Genomic DNA, 19,709 nt, shown 5'->3' with positions numbered 1-19,709 from the left:
AGATGAAGGTGCTGGATGTGGAGGTCCTGGGCTGGTGTGGTACACGTGGTCTGCGGTTGTGAGTCCAGTTGGATGTACTGCCAAATTCTCTGAAACACCTTTGGAGTTATGGTAGAAACATTTTTCAGTGGCCTTTTATTGTGGCCAACCTAAGACACAGCTGTGCAATACTCATGCTGTCTGATCAGCATTTTGATATGCCACACCTGTGAGGTGGATGGATTATCTCGTCAAAGGAGAAGTGCTCACTGAAACAGATTTATGAACAATATTTGAGAGAAATAGGCCTTTTGTGTACATAGAGAAAGTCTTAGATCTTTGAGTTCAGATCATGATAAATGGGGGCAAAAACAAAAGTGTTGTGTTTATAATTTTATTCAGTGTAATTGAGAGCAAATGCATAAGCCACCAAGCTGTCAATAGGGTGTTAGCTCTGTGCAGTTGCTTTACCATTAGTGCTGCTACAATTAGTCGATTAATTGAGTGTGAATGTGAATATTTTCTGTTTTCTTTCCTCCTCTGACTGTAAAATGAATATCTTTGGGTTTGTTACAAAACAAGACATTGAGGATGTCCTTTTTGGCTCACATTTTCCACCATTTTCTAACATTTTTTTGGACCAGACAACTAATTGAGAAAATGATCAACAGATTAATCATTAGTTGCAGCCCTATTTACCATCGTACTTTATGCATTTTCATAATAATATATTTACCTAATAAAAGTATCTCTACATTTACGTTGTGACAGTAATATATTTGAGCGCTTGTGGTGGAGATGTCCTATTTATAGCACTGTGTTTTTCTGTGTGCCTTCCACAACAGAGTGACAGCAGCACACCATCCTGTGGACAGACATGAGCCATACTACTCTGAAGCCAGTGGGTCTGTATTACAGTTTTACAACACACGCTTGTCTTTCAGTATTGAATATAGAAACAGCGCACATGAGGGTTATTTGTAGCGTGATGTTTGGTATACAGACTCCAAAGGTACAAGGCATAGCTGAGTGATATCTGGAGTGAAATATTTATTACCTCTGATGTTATTAATGTCAGGAAACATAGCTTTTATACGGTGGTTTTAAGGCACGTGCATTCACGTTAGGGATGGGTATCGCTACTCCGACCAAAACAGCACAGTATTGAGTAGAATCGAAACGTCTCCAGTCAAACCAGTACTTCAATCGATACTTTTTGTAACCAGATCGCGGCAAAAAATTACTATTTGCATGTCGTGCTGCCTCTCTTTTTTTCTGTGTCTTCAGTGTAGTTAAGTGACTAGTTTAATCAGATTCTTTTCTCGTTTTATACTTGTGACTGTTGTTTTTGGAGGAGGTTTGCGACTCACCAGTAGCCTAAAGGAAAAAGCACTCGCAGAGATCTTTCAGTTCATTTATCGGAAGTTAAAGAGGTGGCGTTATGCTTTTTGGCTTTTTTCCCTCCCCTTTATTGAGTTATAAATAAGGATTGAGAAAACTTTATGGTAGCATTTTTCGGCAAGGCAGCAGAGATCTTCAGAACACTGGCTACAGTTCAACGTTTAGTCTTGATAGTAAGATGTGGAACAATGATGTTGTGGACTTGTGAGTAACTTATACCATCTGCTAGGTTACGGTCGCAGTCTGAAGCAGCTTTGATTTGGATCACACTACCTTGTTTCTTACGACCCGCCCTTCTCTGCTTCTGATTGGCTAGTAGTCGGGAACTGCACATGTGCAACTCCCAACAAAGATTTTGTACAAGTAAGATGCATCACTCTGTAGCTCGAGCGGAACGTACAACACATAGGGTGAAAAAAGGAGCTGCAGCAATGTGCAGTATGAGAAAAATATGGAGTTTTTTGAAAATTAAAACGATGTAAACCTGTTCTGGAACAACCCCCCTAATTAAGATTTCGAACCTGAAAATTAGCATAATACCACGTCTTTAACAAAATAATTTTACGTTTTTTACTTTCAACACGCGTATCAAACAAAATACCGTACATCGTTTCCCTCAACTTATGTGGTCACTAAACAATTTCACTCCTCTCTCATTCAAATATAAAAAAATTCTTTCCCCATATAGTACTACCCATGAGGATGACCTAATTAGGATGAGGAGCGATCTGATACAATTTCCCAATACTTTTATGTAACAGTTATTTGAAACAAGAAAAAAATAAAATAGATAACCTTGCTTGTCCATAACAACAATAATTGCTTGTCCATAACAACAATAAAAATAATAATTGGCTACCAGTCAACTACTATGGATTCAACAGGTGGCATTTTATTCAAGGTATCGAATGAAGTACTCAGTTGGTATCGGTATCACTGGTTTTGGTACCGGTATCGTAACATTTTAAACGATACCCAACCCTAGTTCACTTTTTTCCCCAAACAATTCAGCAGAAAACAAAATGACTTAACTCAGGTTATCACAGGAATCAACATAACAAGTAAAGCAACATTATGGGCATAAAGACTGGTTTGATGGTGTTTTGGCCAACAGGTGGTTCTAACTACTACCTGACTTTGTTAAATCTCCATTTTGGACTGGATTGTTGATGTACTAATTTAACAAGTAACAATTATTTTATTATGAAAATTCTCCCAGGTCTTTGATAGATGAAATTTTAAATCTCAACTAACAGTTTCCAGCACGTGTTCAGCTACAGCAATCAGCATCATGGTAGTCAATTTTTCCTTCTTTTTTTTTTTTTCTCCACTGTAGAGGCTGTAGTTGTGTGTTAGCCCACATTTGGTTGTCAAGTTGTAGGGGGTCTGTTCTCGAGAGGTCTTTAACATGCAAACATGGCTTTAATAATGCTCCTCATTTTCAAGATCCTGTAATAGCACCTGTTGAAAGGGGTTTCCACCACCTACAACAAAATACAAAAGGAGAGAAGTACTTGTAAAAGAATGTTGTGGCGTCCTTCCAGCGGAGTTGCACAACCCCTGCCAAGTCACACTGAAGCTGTTCTGGTGGCTGTAGTGACACCAAATGCCCCATTTAGATACTCGATCTTTGTGTTTCCTTTATTTTGGCAGCTGCTTGGCAACAGGCAGTTAGACCTGCCTGTGTATCTAATCTGTCTTAATTTTACTGAAATTCAAGTGTGACTTTTATTGTTTCATAAGAGCGTAAGTTTAGGATAGTTTCCAATTACTTCAAAACCCACTTAGTGAAAATGAAGTATTTTCTCATATTTCAAATGATCTTGTGTGAAAGATAATTTTATAATTCACAGAGGTGAATGAGTGCACACACTGTATGTGTGTCAGTTAGGGGTGAACAATGAATTGAAGTATTATTGAAATATTCTCCTGGCGTAACGGAACAAGCTTGTTTGGTACCAACACCAGCAAAAATCACATCATCCATTCCAACTGAAATCATGACTCTCATATCTCAATATCTGTCACAATAATCGCAGTATGATTTTTTTGCATATCAATCATCCCCATGTGCATTTGTATGTGGTGATGGAGGTCATTATGTTCTAATGAATACACAGCATAGCTACGTGCTCCACATTCCTCTCCTCTCCTCACACAAACAGGGAGAGTGAAGTGGTTTGTGATGTTTGCACTTGTGAGTCCCTGTGCACGTACGCATGTTCGTCAGTGGGATGAATGGGCTGGAGTGGGGTGTACAACAGCGCAGAACAGCAAAGAAAACTGCTTGAAAATAAAGGACCTTTCAGTGGACCGTAGCAGTGTTTTTGCCTGTCTTAGCCCATTTACCACATCCTGTCTACTTTGCTGTTGACTGGTTTCCATAGCGTGCTGTAATGTTGCTGTCAAAGCTGTGACATCATGGTAGGATGCTGAAGTGTGGGTTAATTTGAAAAGCCTGTGCTGCATTATCATGCCACAATTAAGAATATTTTCCAAAAAATAAAAGCAGATATATATTCTCCATTGAGATGGGTTACATATAGTTTCTCAAGCAACTTCTCAGTAACTGGAAATAAATGTACACTGCTCAAAAAAATAAAGGGAACACTAAAATAACACATCCTAGATCTGAATGAATGAAATAATCTCATTAAATACTCCTTTGTGCTGACAACAAAATCACACAAAAATTATCAATGGAAATCAAATCTATCAACCCATGGAGGTCTGGATTTGGAGTCACGCTCAAAATCAAAGTGGAAAACCACACTACAGGCCGATCCATCATTGATGTAATGTTCTTAAAACAAGTCAAAATGAGGCTCAGTAGTGTGTGTGTGTGTGTGTGTAGCCTCCACGTGCCTGTATGACCTCCCTACAACGCCTGGGCATGCTCCTGATGAGGTGGCGGATGGTCTCCTGAGGGATCTCCTCCCAGACCTGGACTAAAGCATCTGCCAACTCCTGGACAGTCTGTGGTGCAACGTGGCCTTGGTGGATGGAGCGAGACATGATGTCCCAGATGTGCTCAGTTGGATTCAGGTCTGGGGAACGGGCGGGCCGGTCCATAGCATCAATGCCTTCCTCTTGCAGGAACTGCTGACACACTCCAGCCACATGAGGTCTAGCATTGTCTTGCATTAGGAGGAACCCAGGGCCAACCGCACCAGCATATGGTCTCACAAGGGGTCTGAGGATCTCATCTCGGTACCTAATGGCAGTCAGGCTACCTCTGGCGGAGGGCTGTGCGGCCCCCCAAAGAAATGCCACCCCACACCATTACTGACCCACCGCCAAACAGGTCATGCTGGAGGATGTTGCAGGCAGCAGAACGTTCTCCACGGTGTCTCCAGACTCTGTCACGTCTGTCACATGTGCTCAGTGTGAACCTGCTTTCATCTGTGAAGAGCACAGGGTGCCAGTGGCGAATTTGCCAATCTTGGTGTTCTCTGGCAAATGCCAAACGTCCTGGTGTTGGGCTGTAAGCACAACCCCCACCTGTGGACGTCGGGCCCTCATACCACCCTCATGGAGTCTGACTGTTTGAGCAGACACATGCACATTTGTGGCCTGCTGGAGGTCATTTTGCAGGGCTCTGGCAGTGCTCCTCCTGCTCCTCCTTGCACAAAGGCGGAGGTAGCGGTCCTGCTGCTGGGTTGTTGCCCTCCTACGGCCTCCTCCACGTCTCCTGATGTACTGGCATGTCTCCTGGTAGCGCCTCCATGCTCTGGACACTACTCTGACAGACACAGCAAACCTTCTTGCCACAGCTCGCATTGATGTGCCATCCTGGATGAGCTGCACTACCTGAGCCACTTGTGTGGGTTGTAGACTCCGTCTCATTCTACCACTAGAGTGAAGGCACTGCCAGCATTCAAAAGTGACCAAAACATCAGCCAGGAAGCATGGGAACTGAGAAGTGGTCTGTGGTCACCACCTGCAGAACTCCCTTTACTGGGGGTGTCTTGCTAATTGCCTATAAATTCCACCTGTTGCCTATTCCATTTGCACAACAGCATGTGAAATTGTGAAATCAGTGTTTCCTAAGTGGACAGTTTGATTTCACAGGAGTGTGATTGACTTGGAGTTACATTGTGTTGTTTAAGTGTTCCCTTTATTTTTTTGAGCAGTGTAGTTTCTCAAGCAACTTCTCAGTAACTGGAAATAAATGTATTTAAATTTAACTGCAATTCTAGATCTATTGTATACTTTTGGAAACTGACTGACAAATGCAGAGTATGCATGAAATGGGCCAGAACATGCAAAAAAGACTGGCATCCTGACTGGCATTTTCTGAAATGAAATCACTGAACTAAGTCAAAGGCTCAGGCAGGTAAAGTTGTGACAAAAAGTGTCAGGTCTGGGGAGATAGTGAAAGAGGCAAGCACGGAGAGAGGGAGAGGCCTTTTGCTCTGCTTTCCCAGGCTATGCATCAGGAAGGTTGTATTTTTTACACCATGACCACCGCATAGCCCTTTCCTGGGGAAATCCGAGACAAAATCGAGAGAGGCTGCTGCAGGGAGGGAGCGGAGAACAGGAAAACTAGCCCTGGGAAGGAGGGGGGTGGCAGTGGGGAGGGCAGGTACGCCGGAGCCCACACAGCATGAGTGACAGAGAAAGAAGCCGAGAAGGCTCAGTGGAACACACGCACAGGCACATAGACACAAAAACGTGAAACACACATGCATGCTTTCATCTCCTCTTGTTTCTAGGCCCTTTTACCCTCTATGGCCTTCCAAAAATGTGCCCTGGGAGTATTTTGGCTGCACATTCAGCTGGAATGCAGAGCTAATGCCGGGTTCCTCTGCTCTCCAACCGGCCTCAGCTGTTAATCCGATGTTATGGCTGCTCTGCCATGCCTGTTAAAGAAATAATATTTGACGTTATGGCTACTCAGCTATGCCTGTTTTAACAAATAATATTTCCAGTATATAATATATTACCTTTAAGCTAAGATTCAGGTTGGACAGGTATTTCAAGACCATTTGACATAACAAATTTGACCTGTTGTTAAAGTGACTAATGGCTAAACAACATTTGTCCAAGGAGGTAATTGTGCTAACTAAAAAAAAATAGAGAAAAAGGCTAAATATCTTTGAAAAATGAAATGGGTTGTATTTGTTGCATGTTTTTTTAATGAATTATGGCCTTGAAAATTAGATCTAGAGGTTTGGCATCTTTGATTTTCCCAAATCAGAACTCTTTACTTTAAAGCCCAAAAGACACGAATAGAAGGTCATCAGGTGCCTCGTACGGTATAAACAACTAAAAAGGCCACTAGGTTTGATTCCTTTGATTGACAGAGGTGAAAGGTCAGAGTGAAACCCCACCTCATCAGTGCGTGTGCGTGTGTGTGTGTGTGACTCTCTCCCCGCCCCAGGCCTTGACCCTGCCGTGCTGAGAGACGATCTCTTCGAGCAATGGAACCGGAAAGATCTGCAGACGGTGAGAGTCACTTTCACAGCATGTGCCAATTCCAAACATACACAATATTTAGTGTGTGTGTTTACAAAGGATGGAGCCTTTGTGTGTCGGCAAGAAGCACTTCCACAGGAAGAAACACGAGGGAGAGAGCGTGGATACCGGCGCGTTAAAGTGAAGCTCACCAGTGTGTGTGTGTGTGTGTGTGTGTGTGTTTGTTAATGAGGAAACCAGAGTGTCTGTCAGTAGGAAGGAAGGAATTTGTGTTGCACTGAATGAACTTGAGATCTTTGTGAGGAGGAGATTGAGTGGATGACATCTGTTTTGCAAATTAAGACACAGCGCGAAGCATTCTCACACAGATATTATTTTCTTGTGTAGGGAGATTTTAAGTGCCAGAGTTTGCATTCTTTAGCCGTGGTCTAAAATGTGTCACACGCCTCTGTTGTGCCTGCTGTGCCAGAGGGGAGCAGGAGTTCCTGCTTTTCTAAAAATTCAGTTACCTCATTTTACCAGCAAGTTTGACTCATTTACAAAAAAAAGGATTTAGAAAACATGTAATATTTACTTTAAATGTGCTATAGCTGGATTTTAAATTTCAAAAGGGACATATCTTACCTCTAATCACTAAAACATTTTGAGAAATTCACAATTTACACACACACCGTTAATAATGGCAAACAAGCACTCTTTAGTTTCAAACTAAAACAACTGTTCTTTTTAGTCTCTTGAACATGAACTATAGGCCGCAAAGGCTGTGCGGATCTGTCAATGAACACTGTGAGGCTGTGATATCAATAATGCACTCGGATTTGAACAAATCTACCTGAAAATAAGATTTAAAAAACGATTAAGTTTTAATGTTTTACTCATATTCCTTTTCCTCTCTAACGTTTTAATACAACATCCTTTACCTCATGTTTTCTCCCCCGACAGCTACGTTTGGCAGCCCTCCAGGGATTTTCAAAGTTGTCTGAGCCTCTGGAGGCTTTGCTAACAATCCTGGAGAGCTGTCCAGGCAAACAGAAGGGTCGGAGCCACACCCTCGGCCACCACATCCTTATGGAATTCCAGACATGGCTAAAGGAACATCCTCAGGTAGACGGGATTAATCAAAAAACTTTTAAGACTAAATATGCTGCAGAGTTACAGTTCTATCACGTCTACAGTTCCAGCCTAGCCTACTTCACCCTAAGCAGTTTTACAATTTAGTACACATGCAGAAGTTCACCATCTCTAGGCAAAATAACAGTGCCACTTGTAGACAATGAGTGTTTCTGGTGTTTTTATGAATAGGTAGGTTAAAGAGCATTTAAAATGTTTGTGTGCATGCTGACATAATAATTTGCTTAAATGGTCATTTTGGTATTTTTCAACATGGACCCATGTTTTTGTGTCTATGTGACTAATTGGGACAACATTTTTTGAAATTGGTCCAATATTGCGGGAGCGCACTGCAGTCAGCAGCAACAAAACAGGGCTGCAACATAATCCTTGGATCCTTGAAAAAGGTTCCCTACAGAGAAGAAACAATTTTTTAAAAGAGTCAGATCCTTTTTGTTTAACCAGTAACAGTCACTATATTTTTCTCAAAGCCACCAGACTCCACTGATAAAAACAGTTATTTTACCTTGCAGAACACAGGAGTTGCTGGCCTACCGCTGCCTCAGTTGGTTAGTTTGTTTTCTCTTTTATTGTGTTTAAAAGGATTAAAACATCTGCAACTGCTCGCAAGGATTATGTTGTAGCCATGTTTCACTACTGCCGACTGCAGCGCACTCGCTCAATACTGGGCCAATTTTGCTGTAGCCATTAATGTGAGTTCACAGAATTCAGACTTGAGCCATGAGCATAAAGGTACAAATTGTTATCAGGCTTTTCTCTTTTTTTTATTCTTTCGTGTGTTTAGCCTCTATATAAATCAAGATAGTCTCCTTTTCACCTATTTTTTTGTGAGATATTGTTTGGACATTTAGTTGTTTTTTTGATTCCTTGGATTTTGTATTGCTCCACCAGGTGACCCTGAGCTCACTCTCAGAGCAGCAAGCAACAGCTCTCCAGCGGCAGGCTCTGAGCTTACTAACAGACACCCATCCCGGCTTTGTAGACAACCTCATAAACATCTACCAGCTCAGTTCCCTGGATCCGGCCATACTCCGACTGAACATTGTGAGGTTGCAGGCTCTTAACTGCTACAAAGAGGTGAGTGCCTCATTTGATGTTAACATTGTTTTCGTATGGCAGCAAGATTACAGACCAAAAAAAATCTAGAAAGTCACATTGATGCTGAAACAAAAGGATTTTGTGTTTCTCACAGGCAGTAGTGCTCAGCATAAAGCTGAAGTTACAGAAAGAACTGAATATGGAAGAGGTGAGACAAAACAGTTTCAGCATGTGTATTCATAAGCTGTGAATACGTAAACATATTTAAGATGTGTTCGATCTGAACTTCCAAAATTGTCATCTCCAATCTTCTTCTGCAGATGTGTGTACCGCTGATCTTGCAGAATAAGTTGCCACTGGCCGAGTCCTTTGTCACAGGCCACAATCATCTAGAGCAACGACTGGTCATGCTGCTAGACTCGTGGTGCCACCCCAGCTTCAGCGTGGAAGAGATAACCAAGTACGGGGGCTTGTGTGAACATATAGGAACTTAAATATGTGTGTAGGCATCAGTGTGCCGCTGCATGAACTCATATGGTTGTCTCCACAGGCGGTTCCCTCGCCTCTCTCTGTCCAAACAGTGCATGGGCCACATTCAGCCCAAAATGCTCACCAAACAAGTCTTCCGACTCATGGAGAAATTCAACATTGACCAAGGTGTGTGTGTGTGTGTGTGTGTGTGTGTGTGTGCGTGGATGGGCTCGTGTGCAGTTGTTCATGTGTGGGTGCAGAAATGATTTGACCATGTCTTTTTAACACAGGACTGTGTCCCAGTGCTCTGCAGAAGAGGAGATTGGACTCTCTGCGGTTCCTCATGTATAAGAAGTTTGTGGAGGTAAGTGATGCAGCAGGCTTTCCTTTCTGTTTTATGTAAGCATCATAATATATAACAGGTATTCAAGCAGGCTACTTAAGTGACTAGCATTTTTGTAGCTAGTGCGAATGAATGGCAGTAACAATAATAACACTGTTGAGATGGAAGACAGACATGCTTTCTTGCTTGGTGTCCAGAATACAGACTTTCTTTATCACACGTGTTCATTGTTGGTGGCTGAATTATTTGTAATTTTATCATATTGTGGTGGTTAAGACCCTGTTCAACATACATATTGATTACATTACTTTAATTTACCTTCTTAAAGGGGGGGTATGCGTTTGGATGAGAACTGTATTAGTATTGTAACGAATGGCATACCCCACCTTTAATTGATTTTCAACAATTTGTCGATTAACAAAACATTTATTGGCAACTAATTTGATAATCAATTCATCATTTTAAGTTTTTTTTGATGGTTTCACCTTCTCAAGTGTTAGAATTTGGTGTTTTTCCGGCTCTTACATTAGTGTAAATTGAATATTCCTAGATTTTTAATTGTGGAAGCATTTTATCAGTTTGCCTTGGACTTGTTGTGATGAGGAATTAATTGAGAAAATAATTGGAAGATTAATGAAAATAATCTTTGCAGTCTTATTTCTGTTTCTAGACTCCTGCTAGAAATATGTTGGTATTTGTTTCTGAGTTCCTTAGTTTTAAAGACCAGATAGAGCGTTAGTTCAGTTTTGCTTCCTTCAGTTGAAAGAAAATGTACAAATGAATGTTTTTGTATACTAAACCTACATACCCTTTTAATTTAAAGATTTTACTCTCAACTTTAAAAGCAGTTTCACATCTGTCTGCCTCGAATTCTTTCGGAGCATGTTCCTGGATATTACATAATGTTGGCGAAAGAGGAGTGGGGACTTGGCCAAGAAGACTGTCTCAGAAGAAATCTCTTAAGGGTTAAGACAGGCCTAGCTGGCTCATATGCACTGCTATGAAATATGTATAGCCCATGGGATTTTGCTGAAGTTATTTGACCACACAGTGATATATGCAATGTTTTAACAGACTAACGCAGCATTACTTATTTCTTTTATTAAGTTGATACTGTTTCATTAAATAAATAAGGGAAGCTACAGGGTTTAATTATGTCTTTGAAATGTTTATTTAAAATTGCATGCCTTTTTGCTCAAATCTCATATTCCTATTTTAGTAACACATGTTAACTTTAATCGCTGTCAAAATTGGGGTAATTCTGACAGGTAATTCAGATCTCAGTGGGATAGCTGGAGGCAATTGAGGTTGTCTAAAGAATGACCGTTAGGTCTGTGGGTTTCAGAGAAAAAATAAATGATACAATGAAGTAGATACATATTGCAGGCACTATTACAAGAATTTGCTGTCTAAAGATGATTTAATAAAAGTCTTACTGTCACCATCAACACTAATAAAATATAGAAGGCAATGGATGAACATGTGGAGGAAGGACTGCTGGAGACTAATAATTACATTTACCCCATGATAACAGAATTGCTAGAGTGAGCAGTTTTGGTTGACATCTATTCCAACAACACAACACCATGGAAAATGCAATATCAGAGATTACCCAGTTACAGAATTAATGAATAACACTTGTATTTTACCGTATATTTTCTTTCAGAAAAACATGACAGAGGAGAACTGGAGTGACCATGTACAGGTAGGCGTAGCTTGTTGGTGTGCATGCATATGACAGTCTTTAGAGATATTCTGCTGTGTTTATATTACTGTCAATAAGATATGCAGAAAGTGAAAGTGTGTATTATGTGTGCACAGTACGTAGTGGCAGATGACCTTGAGCTGCAGATCCAGCTGGTGGAGATGTTGGTGAAGTACTGTGGCCTTCAAAAAGCCTCTCAGTGGTCACTGAGATACAACATCCCTAAAAATCGACTTCCCTATGGGGTCTGGGAAACACAGCAGAGTCTACCGCCTGATCTACAGTGAGTTGGCTAGAATATGCATTTACATATCCCATTATGCAACTTGTGATATGCACAGACTGTACTTCTCTATATAAAGGAGAATAGATGGAACCTCAAGAGTGCAACCTGGAGCCTCAGTTTTGTTCACCACATCCCCTTCTCACAGTTTCAGAGTCTAAAACAGAATGACTTCAATGACCCCTTCTAATGATACCTTTTTTCCTAGACTGAAAAGGTGCCACATATCCCATATTCCAGATAGTGTGCTAATTCATAAGATCTAATGTTCCTCTCCCTCTAATGATGTCATCTATCCACTCTCATCCTGCATTGGTTGATTTTTTTGTTTTTCTTTTATCCCCCACTTTTTTCTCCTTTTAATATGCACACTCACACAAATGCACACATTTCTCAACATCTGCTCAGACAAATACATCGGAGTGCTTCAGCACACAATGAGGAGTGGATGCCATCTCAGTCGCACTGTCAGAAGTTCTACCAGGTGCCAATCACCAAAGACAAGGTTAATTTTGTTGACACGCCCGAAGCTCTACAGAGATGTCAAAACATTGTGCTGAAGGTACGGAAAAGTAATTGCTAGAATCAAAAACAAAAACAAGAAAAGGGTTTGTGTCTGAAGTCTAAATCAACTATTAATGAAAATCTCTATCTATCTATCTATCTATCTGTAGGAAAATCATGTTGAAAGTATTTATGGTGAATCATTTTTAATGTTTAATCTTTTGCTGCTGGGATTTTTATAGGAAGGCGGTGTAGTAGGAGTAGACATGGAGTGGCAGCCCACGTTTGGCTGTATCACAACTCAGCAAGTTGCCCTGATACAGCTTGCAGTGGTTGACGAGGTTTTCTTATTAGACCTCTGTGCCAACGGATTCTGCCAACACCCAGATACTATTAGTTTCATCAGGAGCTTGTTTTCCAAAAGAAATGTCCTTAAACTGGGTAAGCAGCAGACTTTGCAATGGTGAAATCAAATTCACCCAAGACGTTTTTCTGTTCGTATGTCTGTCTCTTAACATTTCTCCTTTCTCCACATTCAGGTTATGGTATGTCAGGGGATCTCAAGTGTCTCTTGGCCACCTGGCACCAGCTTTTAGAGGAACCATTGAAGATGGAGGGGATGCTTGATCTTCTTAATATACACCAGAAGGTAACATTATCCAAACATTATGAAGTTCACTTCATTCAAATACTGAAGTTGGTCTCATAGCAACAATAGGAAAGACATTGTTAGAACATTATGCTTCATTAATTAGTAGGGGGTGTAGTGTTTTACTAAATGTCAGATTTGTTAAATTACTATGGTGTGAAAAATGGGTGCCTGAGAATTGGCTTTACGTTTCTATTTCCTTTATTTTCAATTTATTACAACATTCAGCCGAACAGGTCTAATCGTCAGAATGGGTCAGCAAAGTAGTTTCTCAGCAGCATGTATACAGGGGCAGGACCTGAGTTTTGATTATTAAGACTTATTGGAACTGAGAAGGCTTAGCCTGGTTCTGCTCAGAAAGCGTCAATGTTGGCATTGCCACGTGTCCACTGTACCCCATTCAACCAGGGTTACAGGACCAGAAGACTGTAACATTTATATCCACTATAGTCAGTTTTGCTCTTGTCCGTTTGGTTTTATGGTCATGTCTCAGGTACATGTGGCCCAGTTGTTTGCCTGCAATACATGTAGCTGAACTTGTGGCCTCTGAGGTGGATAGGAATGTGGTAATGGCAACATGGGTCTGTAACTGATGAGGCTGCTTCACCATCTGCTGGAGTAGGCCACATGTTGCAGGATTTGAGGAATCCAAGAAGTATTTTTTTTTTAATGTCTGTAATGTCTTTTACAGATCCAGCGTTCTAAGGTCAGGAGGACGCAAAATCGACCTAAAGAGGTGCTGGTAGGAGAGGACTCCGCAGAGAAAGGCCTCAGTCTGCTGGTACAACAGGTCCTTGGAAGGCCACTGGACAAGACAGAGCAGATGTCCCACTGGGAGAAACGGCCACTGCGCATCAGCCAAATTAGATATGCAGGTAAGATATTATGGGTGCACTGGCATACAATGACAGGGAGACAGATGGTCGCAGTTCTTTTTGCTATAGAGTATCAGATTATTTTGTTATCCCTTGACGAACTGCACACCAGTAATCCCCCCCCCCTTCAATTATACATACTACATAAGAACAATCAACATACATTTCATTAACATCAACATCAACAAGTAATTGAAGCGTAAAGTAATCGAAGCGTATGTGTTTGTGTTAAAAAAATAAAAATATAATAAAAATAAAATAAATAAATAAAACAGTAAGTGTGTGTGTGTGTGTGTGTGTGTGTGTAAAAAAAATATATGAAATGAAAATAAATAAATGAAACGTGTGTTACGTGTGTGTATATTAATAGACAAAAAATTATTAATTGATTAAAAAATAATACATTTAAAAAAGAAATCAGTATCAAATGTAAAAACAAAACAATTACTAAAATATCAAACGATCAAAATAATAATAATTTCAAAATCTGTACAATTATTTATCAGTCTGAGGTTCCACCGGTTGTCCTCACTTCATGGCATGAGGAGACTTTTTTTGCAGCAATTATTTCACATTTGGGCATTTCTCCTACTAAATAGGGGAGTTTCTGTGTGTCTGATATATTTGGGAAATGTTTGCAAAGTGTTTTCGTCTTAGTGTTTTATATTTAGGGCATGAGCTTAGAAAGTGCAGCTCTGTCTACCTGTCCTGTGTCACACTAGGAGCCTCTCCTCTTGTGGTAGCCAGCTCTGTCTGTGGCGACCCTTTTCTATGGCCAGGCTGTGTTCACTCAGTCTGTATGTTGTCAACATTTTTCTTAGTTTAGGACATTTTATTGTACTCAGCTAATTTGCCAGTGTGAATTCTCTTTTTAGGGTCAGATAACATTGTAATTTACTTTGTGTTTTGGTTGTTTCTTTCCAGTATTCAATATATTTTTCTTTCTACTTGTTGATTATTTGGTTTGGTCGGCTTAAGTTGATGTTGCTGTCTTGAGGCTGTTGGGGACTTGTTACTGCAGAGAGCCTCAGGTCCAGCTGGCTGAGGGGACTCTTCTCTGGTTTCAGCTCCTGGTATGTTAGGGCTTTGTGATGGTATGTCTGGGGGTTAACTGATTTTAAGTGATTGTAAAATTTAAGTGATCTTTTCTGTATTTTAAGTAAGAGTGGGTATTGGCCGAGTTCTGCTCTGCACAGGTTATTTGGTGTTTTTCTCTGCACCTGCAGGATGCTCTTACAGAACTCAGTATGGAAAGATTCTATGATTGTTTTGTCCCATTTGTCAAATTCATTATTTAGTTTTGCCCCCCAAATTTCGCTACCATATAGAATTATTGGTTCTAGTACAAATTGGAAAATTTTAAGCCAGATTTCAATTGGAATATAGTTTTTAATGTTTTTATTGCATAGAAAGCTCTCCTTGCTTTGTCCCTCAGATCTTTCACAGCCATGTTGAAGTTCCCTGTGTATGTAATGTTGAGGCCAAGGTAAGTGTAGTTTTTGTGTGTTGTAATTTAGTGGTGTCTAAATAGAAATTGTGTGTATCCTGATTTCTGTATTGTTTCTGAAAGATCATTATCTTAGTCTATGCTGTGTTTACCGTCAGGGCCCAGGTCTGACAGAATCTCTGCAGGGGATTAAGGTGCTGCTGCAAACCTTCTTTAGTAGGTGAAAGCAGCACTAAGTCATCTGCATACAGCAGACCTCTGATCTCTGTGCCGTTCAGGATGAGGCCAGGTGCTGTGGAACGCTCTAATTGGTTTGCTAATTCTTCATATCTCTCTCTCTCGCTCTCGCTCTCTCTCTCTCTCTCTTATTTATATATATATATATTTCTTAACCTCCTTCTAGTGGCAGATGCCTACTGTTTGCTGGATGTGTACACTGTCCTCTCCAGAAACCCAGCCTACTTTGGACTACCAGCTGACCTACTTAGTATCGCTTCAAGCCAATCTGAGAAGGGTGGAGACAAGAAGGAGAAACAAGCCAAGAAGACGAAACAAGCCCATGGAAAAGAGGTCGGGAGTCAATTACCATTTCTCCAGCAATTGCTGTTGTTGATAGTGTTCTTTATTTGTATGAGGTCGCAATGGATACCACATCCTTTGAGGTCTAGGATGTGAAGTTAAATTAATTAAAGTTTCCTGGAAGGTCAACACCTAGTTCAGGAAAACTGACTCTTACTCAAGCAGATTTTAGATATAGACAGGTTGAAATCAAGAAGAGGAAATTTCATAAATGAGATAAGACAGTGTAGAAGCCATTTACTACATGAGCTGTTCTTCATCCTGACCTTGATGTGCAATAATGTCTTCCTCTCAGACCTACAAACTGTTTCATTTCACTTTATTAAAAAACATTTCTGTACACTTTCCCGGGGACGTTGTTGACGATGATGAATAAAAAAGGAACCAGTGCATATACAAGAAGGGAACTTCAGGAGAGCTTTTGTTTCTGAATGGTAGTTTTAATGAAAGCAAATTAACTGAAAGTTAAAGAGGACATTGTGCATGAGATTTTGCCTTTCACGTGCCAAATTCTAGTCCTTTTCTGCATATGTCTGCCGAACATTCATTCAGCAGAACATTGGCAGGGTTATTTCTAATGTTTGTTTAACTTCGCAGACTGCAGCCATGAATTAGAACCAGTCCATTTTCTATCTTAATAACTATTGTGCTAACACTATGTTTTAGTTCTGCAATAACCTGTGAACTTACAAGTGATCAATAAATACAGAAACCCACCAGCTGAAGAACCTGAGTTTGAGCATCCATCCTGCAGTGAGGGACAATATGTGTTGTCTAAGGCACTTCAGCAGTTCCTATCAGCTACAGGGGTGCAGTTGTATAGCCCATGTGCTTTGACCTCCCCACACTGTGGTGCAAGTGAAAAGAAAATCCCCCCCATGGGGATCAGTTAAGTATCACATTTATTGTCTCTGTCCATTTAGGAATGTCAGGGGGCTCAAAGGGTCAGTCCCCATTGGTCTGACACAGATAAAGGCCTCCTGTGTGGCGAGAAGCCCTCAGAAGACACCCGCCCTGTGCCCCCCCAGCAGTTGCGGGTGGTGTGTGACAACATGCTGCAGGGACTCGGGAGGTACCTGCGCTGTTTAGGAGTTGATGTGGTCATGCTGGAGAACACTGACGATCACAGGGTAGCTGGAAAGGTTAGCTGGCAGTCCAAGCTGGAGACATACGCACATCGGACAGTAAAGACATTAAAGAGGAACTTGTACAGATAGCCAGAATACTACATATTTCAGAAAAACAATAAAAGCATTACTTAATTTATGTGTTTTTTGTTCTGATGTGTATTTGTTTTGTGTCAGTTAGCGCAAGCTGAAGGCCGTGTCATACTCACATGTGGACAACCTTTCCAAAGTGTAAGTCCTAACAAATATGAATTCAAGAACAAATCTTAAATGTACAAACTCGTGTTTGCGTGCACTTTTGTTGGGTTCCTTGCTGTGTTTGCAAGTAAATACGTGTTGTCTCTGTCTCTCAATACAGTTGCGGTCCCAGGTTGGTGAGGGTCGCTGTCTGTCCCTAGACTGTTCAGAAAAGGCCAGAGACCAGGCTGTTCGAGTCCTCAGGCACTTCAATGTCCAACCCACTCCCAGCGATATATTCAGCCGCTGCCAGGTAAGGGAATTCATGCTTTGATATTAACTTCACCATAGTGAGCACAGAGAATCCTAAGTGCATCATCCAAGGTCTAAGACTAAATAGGAAGAAAGATGAGGAGGAGTGAAAGAGGTAAATGCTGACTGAAGACAAAATACATACATACATATATACAACAACAACAATTCCATTGTATGTACCACAGACTACTTTTTTATTTTAGGCATTCAGCTGATGCTTTTATAATAAACTACTTTCAATGAGAAAGAGGATTGAGCTTGAGTTCCTATATCAGTGAGAATTACAAGCAACATGAATATCCAGGAAATATTACTGTGGTTCTAAAACACTGCTGCACTGATTAAGTTCCTGAATTATGAGAACAAAGCTGTGGCTGTGGTGTTTTGTGTAATTCTGAGTGAAAGGGGAAGAAAAAAAATATTTTTAAAAGGGGGAAATGGAGAAGAAGGGCTTTAAAAAAAAACTTTATTTTCCTTTTCTGAGAAAATGTAATGTTTGGAGTGTTGTCAAGTGAGTGGCTACAAAAATGGGGCCCTTGGACGTGGCATGTCACTTCTCTGTTGGGGAACATAATGCAAGAGTTGAAGGCATACAAACTTGATGATGGGTCTTGTTCATGAGCGAGACATTGGCAGGAATGCGGGTGTGTGTACTGGACTGTTGTGGTGATAAAGACCAAAAGAATGAGACTTTAGATACAAGCAGCCAAAGTGGGCTCATCTTTACTGAAAGGATGAGGAACTGTGATATTTGGAAGAAGCCCAAAGTTGAACCGTTGCACCTATGCACTGAAGGTGGCCAGTTAAGATTGTTGGAGTTTCTAATTAGTATCTCAGCTGGTTGGCTCCCTGTCCAGACCATGGGGCTGACGCTGAAAGGGATTGCATATCCCATATGGCCTTGGAATGCTTTGGGGACCCCAGGTGGAGGATGTGGCTGAAGAAAAGGATGTCTGGGTTACGTTGTTCAGCATGCTGACACCACAACCTGGACTTGTGCTGTGCATTATAACATATGTAGTTGGAAGGTAATTTAACTGCTGGGGAACCAGGATAAAAAGTAGTTGAACCTGAAGGAGAAATGAAAGTGGATGTATTTTATTTTGTTTCCTCAAAAACCTTTCACTATCATATTCTTCTTTCCTCAATTACAGAAACATTGCTTACTTGCGTATGGATACACATAAATGTGACATGGTTGATCATGTTTGTAGAGCCTGGAAAAGATGTTTGTTACCAGTCATTGTTGGATTTATGGACCTGACCTGTAGATATGTTCATGGGTGGTTGTTTAGGCAAAGCTGTGTGTGCTACAACGGTGTTGTTGGGAGGGGGATCTTTGCAGGACAGTTTCTAAACTTGGGTGTTCTGGCCTGCCCCTGGTAGGGGGCCCAAAATGTGTCAAGATACACCGCTGGGTGCATTTGTCTCGGTCCCAAAATGTAGACCACCTTGATGCTTCCTCCTTACTTGAGATAATGACGCAAACACACACACACACACACACACACACACACACACACACACACACACACACACACACAAAAAACTGCCTGAACGACCAGCGGCCAAATGTTCATCCACCTATCTTTATTATTTATTGGTCACTCCTGACGTCACTTCAAGGCAAGTCACTTTGATATATTATGGCTAAAGGCAGGCCAAATGTGACTTAAGTGTCACACCACAGATCTTTCCCTTCAGTTCAGAAAATGTTGGTCCTAGCATGTGGGTAATCTTTTAAACTTCAGCCAGGACATAACTATCTCTCCCTTAGTCTAATCTATTTTAAATAGAAGAAATGGAAACGACTGAAAAAGGTTTTAAGTTTAATTTTTGAAGATTATTGTCTAAAAATGTAATTTCTAAACTTGAAGAATTGAATTGAAGTAGTGAGTCAAGTAGAATACCATTTTGATAACATGTTAATGTGAACATGAGTGTGCGTGTGTGTGCATGTCTGTGTGAGTGAGTGAGTGAGTTAGAGAGAGAGTTTCTCGCTGGAGGCTGCTCCGTGGCCCACCCAGGCGAAGTTAACCCCTTTGTTATCTGATTGTAAGGCTCTCTTGATTAGCAATGGGTGGTTTAGTTTCGCTCCCTTTGTCTCTCTGGGTTTTTCCCTCATGCACATACAACACTGATGAATGTCATGTGGAAAGAGAAGTTTAAAAAAAACAAAACAAAAAAAGACAGAAGAACAGATTAACCACAGACCTGTGTATGTGTGTAAAGACTGTGCAGCAAAAGGGTTCATGTTTGTCTCAGTG

The 19,709-nt window shown here is 40.9% G+C and overlaps 1 protein-coding gene across 3 annotated transcripts in view; it reads left to right on the top strand.

Moving 5' to 3' along the window:
• exd3 (exonuclease 3'-5' domain containing 3) overlaps positions 1–19,709 on the top strand; it is a 48,029-nt gene that overhangs the window by 1,939 nt on the left and 26,381 nt on the right. For all 3 annotated transcript variants that reach the window (XM_038733741.1, XM_038733740.1, XM_038733739.1), the window contains exons 2-19: positions 825–884; positions 6,764–6,828; positions 7,741–7,902; positions 8,821–9,006; positions 9,122–9,175; positions 9,288–9,427; positions 9,518–9,624; positions 9,729–9,802; positions 11,448–11,486; positions 11,603–11,769; positions 12,178–12,331; positions 12,516–12,714; positions 12,813–12,922; positions 13,614–13,797; positions 15,648–15,814; positions 16,747–16,965; positions 17,128–17,181; positions 17,309–17,440. In XM_038733741.1, coding sequence (XP_038589669.1) covers positions 857–884; positions 6,764–6,828; positions 7,741–7,902; positions 8,821–9,006; positions 9,122–9,175; positions 9,288–9,427; positions 9,518–9,624; positions 9,729–9,802; positions 11,448–11,486; positions 11,603–11,769; positions 12,178–12,331; positions 12,516–12,714; positions 12,813–12,922; positions 13,614–13,797; positions 15,648–15,814; positions 16,747–16,965; positions 17,128–17,181; positions 17,309–17,440 — 2,241 coding nt within the window. In that variant the 5' untranslated portion in view covers positions 825–856. The remainder of the gene's footprint in view (positions 1–824; positions 885–6,763; positions 6,829–7,740; positions 7,903–8,820; positions 9,007–9,121; positions 9,176–9,287; positions 9,428–9,517; positions 9,625–9,728; positions 9,803–11,447; positions 11,487–11,602; positions 11,770–12,177; positions 12,332–12,515; positions 12,715–12,812; positions 12,923–13,613; positions 13,798–15,647; positions 15,815–16,746; positions 16,966–17,127; positions 17,182–17,308; positions 17,441–19,709) is intronic.

The sequence above is a fragment of the Micropterus salmoides genome, unplaced genomic scaffold (genome assembly GCF_014851395.1).
Source record: "Micropterus salmoides isolate LMB-PRFRI ecotype aquatic unplaced genomic scaffold, ASM1485139v1 Ms_hic_scaffold_20, whole genome shotgun sequence".
Taxonomy (NCBI): domain Eukaryota; kingdom Metazoa; phylum Chordata; class Actinopteri; order Centrarchiformes; family Centrarchidae; genus Micropterus; species Micropterus salmoides.
Note: the sequence above shows the minus strand (reverse complement) of the source record. Positions and strands in the feature narration are given on the sequence as shown.